At 38.6% G+C, this 12,446-nt stretch overlaps 1 protein-coding gene across 1 annotated transcript in view; it reads left to right on the top strand.

The window, feature by feature from the left end:
* Window positions 1-3,456: 3,456 nt before the first annotated feature.
* The window catches only part of fz (frizzled class receptor), a 90,263-nt gene continuing 81,273 nt past the window's right edge, over window positions 3,457-12,446 (top strand). The window contains exon 1 of the mRNA XM_022084317.2: window positions 3,457-4,944. Coding sequence (XP_021940009.1) covers window positions 3,720-4,944 — 1,225 coding nt within the window. The 5' untranslated portion in view covers window positions 3,457-3,719. The remainder of the gene's footprint in view (window positions 4,945-12,446) is intronic.

A 12,446-nucleotide genomic window follows, 5' to 3' on the forward strand; every position in this document is an offset into this window, starting at 1 on the left:
GATAGTTTCTGTCCTTTCCATTTTTCACCTTTATAAGATTCTACTCCTTTATATAAACAGTGCAAAACATCAAACTACTCATCTGTTAAATTTTAGTCTTTTAGGTTGTGATTGTAGTGTTCTTGGCATGTGATATGGCTAGTCCATTGTGAAAGGTTTTTCTCTATTTCTGGACATCAGATTAATTAAGTATGATACTGGAACCCAGATTAATGAAATTTTGATTTATAAATCGGCTAGATCGCAGCTACTCTGCATCGTGTCGGAGGGCTGCCAAGTAAGAAAAGCAATCTGTATCCTTGTCAGTACTAAAATCTCTGACTCCTTCATAAAAGCTTGATATGTACGTATTCATCATCATCGATTAGGCACTAATGCCTGTTCCGGCTTCAGATTGATCTTCCCATCTTCTTGGCCGACCTCGATCTCTTTTCCCGCTAGGTTTGTAGCCGAGCGCAGCCTTAGGAAGTCTGTCTTCAGACATTCGTTCCAATATGTATTAATGAGGGTAAACCTACTAAAGTGGTAAATGGCACCATAAGAGATTTCATCACCACCACGTGAATCAGTCTAATTTTTAGACTCTTTACCTACGTCTAATGGTTGATTTGTAGACAGTTTGTATTCTTAAGGTAACAAAGCATTATTCCCACACCATGTGGCTCAACGCGTCGTTGAATCTTCCTAAGCTTTAGGCCGCCGGCTGCTCACGGTATAGAAATTTTCTTAATATTTTATGTCGGAGTTGGTACATTTTTACCGACTCCACATAAAATTGCTTCTGACTCCACAGCCTTGCTGGCAGATAAGGAAGATATGCAATTTTGTGTATGGTTTCAACAGTTAATGGTGATACAGCATTCATGTGATTCTGGATCCTGTGGTTTACATGTGAAATACAACTCTATCTCAGAAAGTACATGAACTTGTAAAGTTCACATTTGTGGGTTTGGAAAATCCACATGCCATCCCCAAGTACCATGATTGGCTTGTGGTGCGACTTTTCTCAGACATGAAAATTATCAGGCTTATTTTCTTTCCTCACCCAGAACACAGGTACACCTCACAGTTTTCAGTACACCAGTTGGCTGGTGATCTAACTACGGACTACTTCCAGCAAGATGAGGCAAGATGTCATATGTGACATGCAAGCATGAGGGAACATTCACCACTAGTTTGAAGACATTCCTGGAGAAGTTTTGAGTACCATGTCCAGTTGTACATATGTTCCAGGGGTTACCACTTTCAGCATCTTCATTGATGTGTGTTTGGATGCAGTTTCATAAGGACTGAGGCATGTACCTATAACATGTGATCACTCTGTACTAGAGATGAAGGTAAATTTGCTCTGGTACTTCATTAAGCACCTTGCCACAAAAATGCCAGGGAGTGGCTGTATAGCTCTGTGTGTTCTTAATTTTAGCACCAGATGGAGGTGAGTGGTTAGTTTTACACCCTTTTCTCCTGGAGAATGAACCCAGTTTTACTCATTGCACATGAAGATGGGTGGCACCCCAGAGTTGGTCTGGATGTCAAAGAGAAAAATTGTCGCCTCTTGAGAATCAAGCCCTGGTCATGTAGTTCATAACATAATCACTATAATTAATGAGCTAACCTAGCTGTTTTCTACTACAGAGATATATATATATATATATATACATTTAGTTTATTTTGGTTTATGTGTACTGTTATGTTTTTTCTTCTTCATGCAAAGTGTTCTGAGCCATGAGGTGCAATTTATGGTCAACTGTAAAACTTGTCATGATATTCTCTGGTTTGATATTACCCATACAGTACCATTCTTTGTTCTGGGGAAGAATAGCATGCCTATCTGTACTATGGCTCTGTACTCTGTTTATGTTACTCCTTTTAATGTTTCATAGTTGAATCACTGTACAGAAGGTTTGTTTTTGGAAGTATGTTGAAAGTATGAGGGAATACAGTTTTTTGTCATGACACTGATCAGATCGCATATTTGTGATTAGCAGAGATTATCAAGAACTTAGTTTGTGCAATCAAACAGTATTTGGTCCTTTGTAATTATGTTCCATTGAAAAAAGTACATTGGGGCTCTAATATGTAGGATGATTTTATTAAAATGAGGTGTCACTGGAGTCTGCCACCCATTTCCAGATTGAGCATGAATCATGGGGTACTTCAAATTAGCTCTCTTGTTAGCTTTACTCTTCTAAATGCAGAATTTAATGATAAATAGCTCATGGAATGCTCATTTTTAAACATGCCTCACACAGACCTGAAATTAAGCAACCCACAAGTTCTGTTTTAGTTTGTTACATACTTTTTGTATGTTTCTAGAGGGCCACACTTCATATTTTATTATTTAGTGGGATGGCTGTGCTGGTGTCCGTTTGGCCAGACGTGCCTAAAAGTTAAAACCAGAAGCAAACTCATCCAGGTCAGGTGCTACACAGCAATCATACTTTTGGGAGGTGACATTGGTCCTTGTAAGCACCTTTTCCATTGTAGAAAGTAGGCTAATAGAAATTAGTCAATTTATGTTTGAACATGCAAACTGTAAGAGGAAGTCCTAACTGTACAGTTTTAATTTTGTCATACTAAGGTACAATTTTCTAAACTACAGTAATAAGATTTGGTACACATATAGTAATGGACATTCTGTATCTACTGACTTCTTTTCATAGCAACATACTTGTAAACATAAGTTTTTATACATTTTTTATATAATCCCACAACTTGGTTTTTATAGACATAGGTCCATTTTTACCAGAAACTACATGCAATAGAAGTGAAATTATACCATTAACCATACTGTTTGTGAAGCTACAATTTTTTAAGTTGCTTAACACACAAAACCATCAAGTTATTAAATATTTTTTAAATTGAAAATTTTGAAGAAATTGGGCTTTTGCAAACAAATTGTAAGAACACTGTTTATCAGTATAGTGCTATGAAAGGAATTATACGTAAGGAAAACCCGTTAACTACCTGTGTGGCACATTTCGTAATGAAGATTTTGTACTTTAGAAAATGTTCTGTAATAAAATATTGTGGGGACAAGGCTGACCACCTTCCCTTAAAAGAAGTGCCACGACCCCTAGTTTCACTACAGCCCTGAAGAAAAATAAATAGTTTAATAACACGTTAACTAGGCGGCTTATTCAAACCAATGTATTCTTGGCTTGTATGACGGTGACTAGATGGCCAAATGATTTGAAAGCATATGCCATCTAGTACGGAAAGTTTTAACTATGACATTAGCGATCAACTTGGTATGTGTATTTGTTACTAACAGAAATTTACGGCATATAGCAACTACATTGGTTGTTCAGTGCTTATTTCATAACCGAAACATAATTTCACTTTTCAGACTAAATGTAGTTCAATTCTCACCTTATGACTATAACAGACCTGTTTAGCGCAAATTAAACATGTTATGTTGCCGACACTGTTCACCGATGGAGACTTCATGTCAGCCATGTTTCTTTCCGTCTTGTTTTGGTTACAGAGCGATAGGGGACGGTTGTGGTGAAGGTGCTGTGGTTGTATTTGAGGCTCGTATGCTGTAGGACTTTGTGTTTTGTTACGATGTTATGAATGATAATACTGTAAAATAAAGTTGTTACAAGGAAATTTATTTTAATGATGAAGGAAAAGTGAAGTATGAGTGAAATAACTTTGACATTTGTAAAGTGTTATGGCGGTGTTTCAAATATCGGTAAGCTTGTTGTGAAGTTACCATGACCATGAGTGTCCGTGGTAGTTGGTGTTGTGTGTGGATGCTGTGGAGTTGGTCAGTGGCCGTAGTTTCGGCATCCCAACGAAGTAGCGGTATTACATCACGCGTCACCGAACGGGACAGTCTCCCTCATCATAATCGTTGTGAACCTATAACAATCCCATTTTGTATGGACATACAATACAATGAGACTATCATGCCCAACCTTCTTAATCATCAGAAACAAGAAGATGCTGGACTGGAAGTGCATCAGTATTTTCCTTTAGTAAAAGTTAAATGTAGCCCAGATCTTCAGTTTTTTTTGTGTTCGATATATGCACCTGTGTGCACAATACTAGATAAAGCAATTCCTCCTTGTAGGTCACTTTGTGTATCAGCCCGACATGGTTGCGAGGAACTTATGAACAATTTTGGATTCCAGTGGCCAGAAGAACTAGACTGTGCAAAGTTTCCAGAGACTGGCATAGATATATGTGTTGGAGAAAACAATACTGCAAGTACAAATGTGCCAGGAGGTGGAAGTCGCACGGGAGGGCCAATTGCTCATGGAGATAATTACCCTTTTCAACCAAGTTACGAATCGAAATTTCCAAAGATCCCAGATGGAGCTAGAGACTACGGTTTTGTATGTCCAGTGCATTTCAAGGTGCCTAAGGATATGGATTATTCCTTGAAAGTGGGTGACAAAGTGGAGAAGAATTGCGGTGCACCTTGTCACGGAATGTTTTTCAGTGACGACGAGAGACATTTCGCACGTGTATGGGTTGGAGTTTGGTCCGTGTTGTGTGCTGCCTCTTGCCTCTTCACAGTCTTAACATTTCTCATAGATACAGACCGTTTTCGATATCCAGAACGACCCATCATATTTCTGTCTGTGTGCTATCTCATGGTAGCACTAGCATATGTGGTGGGATTTGGTGCTGGTGATTCAATAGCATGTCGTGATCCGTTCCCAGCCCCGCTAGATTTACCGCACTTGCAGATGGTATCAACAATCACACAAGGAACAAAACACCAGTGGTGCACAATCCTCTTCATGATACTGTACTTCTTCAGCATGGCATCGTCTATATGGTGGGTGGTGTTGACACTTACATGGTTTTTGGCTGCTGGACTCAAGTGGGGTCATGAGGCCATTGAAGCAAATTCACAGTATTTTCACCTGGCAGCCTGGGCAGTGCCTGCCATCAAAACCATCACAATTCTTGCCATGGGAAAAGTTGAAGGTTTGTATCACTTCTCTCATTACATTCCTTGATATCTGTTCAGTAGCAGTGTGTAGAGGTGCGTGTGTTTCTCATTCTTCCTTAAGAAGTTTTGATGAGGGGTGGGGAACAGTTTCCTGTGATTTCAAATGTTGAATTAATTTGAGTTCTTTCATATCGCAATTGTTTCTTCTGTGTGTTTAATGCAGTTGATCAGAGGCCTTCTTGAGAATCTAGTAGTTGCACAGCTTGTTACAGAAATTCTCCACTTTTTATTTCATGCAAAGTTTTATTATGATGTTTACAAGACCTTTTCTGAGCCATATTCTCAGGAAAGCAACATTTCTTTAAAAATGATTTTAATATTTTGCCATCTATATATAGCTCACCCAAGTGATGTTTCCATCTCATTTTCTGGTGAAATATTTTATGCGTTTCTTATCCCTCACATGTTTGTTGAAGACAAGGCCCTGTGTAGTGTTTTGTTACATTATTCGGTATATTAGCAGCTATGTTTTCTATCTGAAAACTGTTTCCATCCAGAGCAGGCTTGTACGATATGGATTTAATCACGTCTTACTGATATTATTTTGTCAGATCTGTACCATGTAGTAAATTTGTTACATTTATGTAGCTTATAAATATCTCTTTTTGGAAACAAAATTGCAAGAAACAGAAGAACCATTGATGTTTTAGTTGCGAAGTGTTGGATTTCATAGCAACTGGGAAATTTTGGCCAGCTGAGCAACTATCAGATTTAGCATAAGATGGTATAGGCTTAAAATGCCTGGTGAACGAAACTGGCAAGAAACAAAGACTTATGCTGTGCTATATTTTTTTCAAAATGAGATTGTAACTGGATTTTAGCAGTCATTTATGATCGTTGAGTTTGATGCATATTTATTTTTTTTGAAGTTGATGAGACTATTTGTGGACGGGGTGCTTAACTTTTGCCAGATCTCTTGACGAAATTCACCCATTGTTCTGAACTCATTCATGGCTTGCAAGACAAATACATGACAATAGTTCTTGGTGTGATGCTAAATTAAGCATATTAATGCAGACATGTTTACATATTATTTATTTTCAATAACAAGATCAGCCATTAGTGAGATATTTGACACAGCTTTTAATTTCGTTTATTATGAAGAATAGTAAAAATACTGGAAAGTGAAACAGCATTGTGCTTTTTGTACTGTTGACGTCACAGTTTGAAACGTGAACCAGACCGCCACAGTGAAGACGTGAGGATCCTCCTTATGTGTGACGTCATTGTGTAGGCTGTATTGCCTATGTTCAGGAGTACCTTAGTATTTGCATGTTAAACCTGAAGCGATTATTACCTGAAGTTGGAGACATGATCTCTGAAACGTCTACATGATGCCAACTATTACTACGGCATAGTGGTTAGAATTTATTATTCGTGCTTGGGAGGTCCTGGGTTCAAATCATGACCCAAAGATCGTCTGTCCAGGCAGGTTTTTTCGTGGTTTTCCCTTAGCCCTCCCTTCCAGATGAATGCTATGAAAGGGCCTAAAATTGCTCTGCTGCCACTTCAATATCCTTTCTGTTGTATTATTTATGATTTATGTACTGTGTTGTATCAACTGCTGACACCGTTGTTAAATACACCATAAATATAATTCATGATTCCTTCACCAACAAGCAGAATTCGTGTTAAAAGTGAAGTGCCGTGAAAGCCGAAATCAGAAAATGTTCGCGGAATTTGTTATAGTATAAAACATCACAGAAGAATTATGTTTTAAACTTCAATAATTCTTCCATAAGAATACTATATAAAGCGTGTCCCAAAAAGATGTTTACTGCTTGTCTGTTGCTCATAGCTTCGTCTGTTCGACGAAGCTAATGGCGGTTATTTTAGAACGCCTACACTTGATTCACTAATTCACTCAGTGCCAATACTGACGTATGTAATGGTTTCTTTTGTTGAAATGTATTTATTTTATTAATTGAATGTGTGTATACATGTATTTGGAACACTGTATAGCGTAGAAGGTTTTTTGTAAAGGTTAAAACGGTTCCAGAATGAATTCAAGGAGCAAATCATTTACTTGCTGTCTTCATGCCACCTTGTCCACCATAAATCCAACATGGACCAAACAGCCAGAGCCATATCTTGACAGCCAAGAGTTAGCTTACTTCAGCCGTCAGAATTTGTGCTGTTTATACAAAAGAAAGTGTAGCCACTAGGTATCCAAGCAACCAGCTGACTTCACTTCTTTGAGCTAGATTACAGGTTTTCAATTCAGCGAGTATGAAGATGGCTGTCTGCCGTATAGTCTGGTCAGTTCACCTTTGAAAATTACCTTTGAAACGTCTGCAAACTTCTACCAGACTACACGGCACAACAACCCAGAAGGCAGCCATCTTATGAATTCTTTAACTAAAAGACTCTGGCTGCATGTAATAAATAGGCCTACTTAATGATATATATTTGTATATTTAAGACTGGGGTCCGCAGTGGCCGCGCGGTCTGAGGCGTGGGCCTTGGTCGCTGGGACCGTAGGTTCGAATCCCACTCAAGCCATGGATGTTTCTCCGCATTTTTCTGTGCTGTCCTGTGTACAGGTACAGGCCTTGCGACGGGCCGATCCCTCGTCCAAGGAGTCCTACCAAAAAGTCTATAGATCAAGGCAACGAAAAGTTGGGACCCGCAGTGCTCAGGCACAGTATCCAAGTATATTTAAGACACTGTGTAATATTTTGTTTCAACGAAATTTTGGGTAATTTAATGCGACAGTTACTAGTGCTTTTCTTTATTCATGATTTCTCAATCTGAAATAGTTGAAGAATAATCTAAGTTTGTAATGCCCATAATCTTTGTTGGCTCTTTAAACGCCAGTTTTGGCGGCGCCGTGTTTTTTGGCTGGCTAAGCGTTTTTTATATAACGTTTCTACATCATCTGGAAGTGGGCCAGTGTCCTGCTCGTAACATGTGTTTAAACTATCAAGGAGAGACAGACGTGAGGGAGTTAAAATTAGTTTTCTTCTACTTGAAAGCTTCATGCTACGCCCTACTTGTCGGATATGCGGTATAAATACATGAAAGAGCCTTCTGTTTTGTATATATTTTCTGTTTCTTTAGGGATTTTTGTGTCAGCCTCGTGGTAGTTTTAATTGGTTTCTGGTTTAGCTATGTTCATGGTTTAGTCTTCATGTACTGACATTTGAACGTTTTCAACATGCAGTTTGTTGTGTCGTGATACATAATGGCTAGACTGTACACGTACTTTGTTTTTTTAGCAAATTTTCACCATTTTATGAAATCGGTTTATCTGTTCAGCCATCCGTAAGCAGTTTTCGTCTCCGAAACTGGTCGCCGAATTTCGGTGAAAATTGGCATTATTTGTGTAAACTGAAAGTTTTAGGGCGAATTTGATGTTGGTTCATAGAATTAAAGTCTGCTCGAACTTAATCATTTTTCTCAAAAACCGTTCATCGTACAAATGTAAATTACGTTATTAGGACTTTCGTCTTTTGTGTCATATAAATATTTAACGAGATTAAATAAAATAATTTGCGAGAATGTACGTCTTTGCGATAGATTTGTACACACTGATGGAATTAGAATATTTATTGAATACAGTGAATTCGGTTAATTGAGACACCTCGGGACTAGAACACTTTGGTCCAATTAAGCGGCTGCCCCGATTTTGCAAAGTTCCAAGTAAAGAGTTAAAAAGGTTTGTTCTTTGAGATTTGGCCCAATTAACCGGAATCTACTGTATATTATTGCGTCGTATTTAAAAGTTCTATGTTGTTTGATGCGAGGTCAGTCTTGTATATCCGAGTGGCTCTAACATTGCTGTTTAAGAAGTTCTTTGATGTAACTTTCACAGTGGAGAGTCTAAACCTTTATTATATCCTGTTGCAATCTGGGCCGACATGGCAAATTGACAGGGGAAAGGCGTGTGATATGCGTTATGTAGTGACTTAATTTTCGTCTACTTTGTAAGAAATGCATCCAGAATTTGGCAGTGAAACGTAATGGAGAGAAGCTACTTGAAAGTAAGGGATTATAGGCGAGGAAGCTGTTAAAATTGAATTTCGGGGGAAATGGGAGTCGTTGCGTCAACTGGCTGTCGTGCATTCCGAGGCTAATAAACTTTCAGATTTTCTAACACCAGTGATACTTTATGTAGTTTTAATTATTGTAAACATACTGCTAACTAATTAACTCCGTGGATAAGAGTATTTGTTGAGAAGCTGACGGTACGCCCAGCGCTAATCAAGAAATTTGTGTCTTCTAAGGAACCAAAATGTTCAGTACCATGTTTACAAAAGCCCGTCACCAGTGCATATCCCTAGGCACATGAATCCAGTCTACACGCTTCCCGCTTTGTCTCCCAAAACATCAGTCAATACTGTAGTTTTTTTTAGTCTTTTATATTCTGGTCTTTGCGTTTTTGAGTTGGAGACAGGACGGTAGAAGATTCTGACGTGTTGGATTTACAGATGAATGTTTTTTTACCGCATCTGTCATCTATATAATCATCGATTGTCATTTTTTGTTGCAGTGCAGTTTTTACGTGTTTGTTATTATTTATTTTGGGTGAAATTGTTCCGCTCATAGGGGATTCGACTTAAGTATGAGATTTTTCGGTCCCAGCTCCTGTGTAGTGTATTTGGACATAAGAGAATTTAAGTACAGGAGGTTGGTGAGCCGCAGAGCGGATCTGAATTTTACAGTGAAGGACATCGAAATGTGGTCATCCGTTCACTAGTCGGTTAATATACTGACAGAGCAAAAACAGATTTTCATAAAATATCAATTAGAGAAAGTGTGAGAAACAAGATGCATGTATTAATTTAAATTCTGGAAGTGAAAGTACTCGTTACTCGTTGTAAGGAATTTATTGATCTGAGGAACTGGCTGTTTAAGAAATATTTTTGTTACTAAGTAGAGAACATTGTAAGGCACTTGTAAGTGTTGATGGAAAAACGTTGGGACATGTCAAGAACAGCTTTTTTACCTTGACTAATTAAAAGCAAGTCTGTTCAGACTTGAAATGATTAGACTGCGAATGTCTAACATTTGGTCTGCAGGGCATGTTCTTTATTAATCGCCTGTCGTTATAATTAACACGTATCTTTTTGTCTGTATCAAGACGAAGTAGTAACTTTGTGGCATTGTCCACTAAATTATATTTATTTATAACAAGTTTAAAGTAGGTGAATGCAAAAATGATATGAGCTATATTACACAATTATGTAGCCATGGTTACCATTTGCGCGTCTAAAGTAACTTTCTCAGAGTCCTTCTTGAGAAGTTTATAGTCGCCCATCTGTTCAAGAAATTCCCCATGTTGTGTGAAATCGTTAGTTTCGCCACCGTGTTCACAGAACCCCGCCACTCGCTTTTGTCTTAGCGACGTTGATCCAGTTCCGTATAACAATTTGTTAAAGTACGCGTTGATGTTACCGTGCTCTGTACGTCTTAAATGGCTGGTTCCATTTACGGTTTCATACTTTTAATATGCATTTCGTAATATTCCGTGTTGGGGATTGAACTGAAGGAAATCTTATTAAACGCCGTTCTACTGTTTCAACAAATCTGCCTGAAGTTTCCTTTTTCATTACACCTTCCCTCTTGTTTCGTTTCACTACATTATTAAGCAGTCGTTAGTTATTAGATTTGGGGACGATTGTTTAAGGTTGCTACTACGAAAATTACATGCCGATTTCCCTTCGTAATATCGACGACATTTAAAAATAAAGCACAGAATTACCAGTTCCTTATACCCGTGCTAGAAAGGAAATATGTGATGACACTTTGGAATGTTTCTTGTGGGCGTAAGCATTTTTACCCTTACACCACAAGTATGAACCAGGATGTCTGTGACGATGAAGTTGCTGGCTACGGCATGGCCGACCGGTGTATGTTGTCTTTGCCGAAACGTCCAGACTGTTTCTTGTGCCCGGCCAGTCTCTTATCTGAAGCGTTCCTTCTGCTAATTCTCTGATGACGGAAGCTTGAAGCCTGCTTCTGGTACCGACGTTCTGATATATTTAGAATCTGTCCTGACTGTCATATCAATAATATTTTTCTTAGAATACTTAAATGCCAGTAATCCTTGAATGAATTGTTTGACTACGCTTTAAGAACTTCTGGGGTTATTTTGGCGTTTGAGGAGCGGTACTAAGATACTGGATGGCAACTTTGTAAGATGTTATCTCGAACTATTTCTGGGAGGGGCAGCTACGAAGATCCCCGAGAAAATCAAGATTGTGGGTTTTGTTTTCCAGAGACCTACTGGATCACGAGCATAGAGTGAGAACAGCTGTAAACTTTTTCTTTCTGAAATAGAAAATGGCCCGAGAAAGCCGGGTTGGTCAGAGGCCCAGGCGTAGGCCCGTGCGGACCTCTGTTATATATAGCCCACCCTGAACCTTGATCGTGGAAAATTTTTCAACCAGATTTTTGAACCCTTTCTTTTTTTACCACATTTGGTAGGACTCTTGGATTGGGGGGAGATCAGCCCGTCGCAAAGCCTCTCTACCTACACAGGACAACACAGCAGACGCTTCTAATGGGATTCGAACCTACGATCTGGCTGTTCGAGCGGCCAATACTCACGCCTTTGACCACGCTGCATATGGAGGCAAATTGTAGCAATTCTGCAGTGTTGCTGCAAGAATGTTGGCAATGAATGTGGGCGAATTATGAATTGCTGTTGAAAGTGTCATATCCTGTTTGGAACTGTTCCTGTTGGCCTGGAAAAATATGACGAAAGGCACTAGCTTAAATTCAGGGGCATTCGACTCCGGTATTCGACACGTTATATCTGTACACTAAGGTAACCCAGTATAGTAGATTCAGCGTCTTAATTATGGCTCAACTTCGTTCATGTTACGAACAGCAGTTTAAATATAATAAATTGACGATTGAATAATGAAATACAGGGTACATGCATAATTCTAATTACTTGTGTGTAACTATGTTCAGTATCAAATTTTTTTCCGGCGTGTTTTGTTCTGAATGAAGATGTACCGGAGTCCGTAATGAGTCTTGTACCTTATCACTGACTCTCCATATGTAGAATGTACGACACAGACAGTTTTATGGAACCGACCTATGAGATGGTGAGGTGTTTTCTTCCTGATCATATGACCGATTACATTAGTGAATATAGATTGTTTTTGTGTTCAATGCCAGGCAGTGACATTTGTTAACCTTTTTTGTCATACTGAGTAATTTCTACAAACGATTACAGATAAGTGTAGGCATTGTCATGGTGCATTTTAGGTTTCCGAATTTGTATCTGCTTTGTTTTTGAAATGTGATGCTATTTCTAAGTTTATTTTATAAAATCAGCGATTATACCCAGAAAAATTTCCTTAGATATTTTCACTTTCAAGGGATATTAGTACTGACGTGCCAACTCGAACCCCATTTTTTTCCTGGATCATACGTACGTTCACGCTACATCCACGTAACAAAGTAAGACACTACAGCTGTTTTGTATAAAATTTAGAATGTGTTAAAATTTGTAACCATAAAT

The sequence above is a fragment of the Zootermopsis nevadensis genome, unplaced genomic scaffold, assembly GCF_977971745.1.
Source record: "Zootermopsis nevadensis isolate Lab colony 2312 unplaced genomic scaffold, Znev_1.0 Znev_ptg000021l, whole genome shotgun sequence".
Lineage (NCBI taxonomy): Eukaryota > Metazoa > Arthropoda > Insecta > Blattodea > Termopsidae > Zootermopsis > Zootermopsis nevadensis.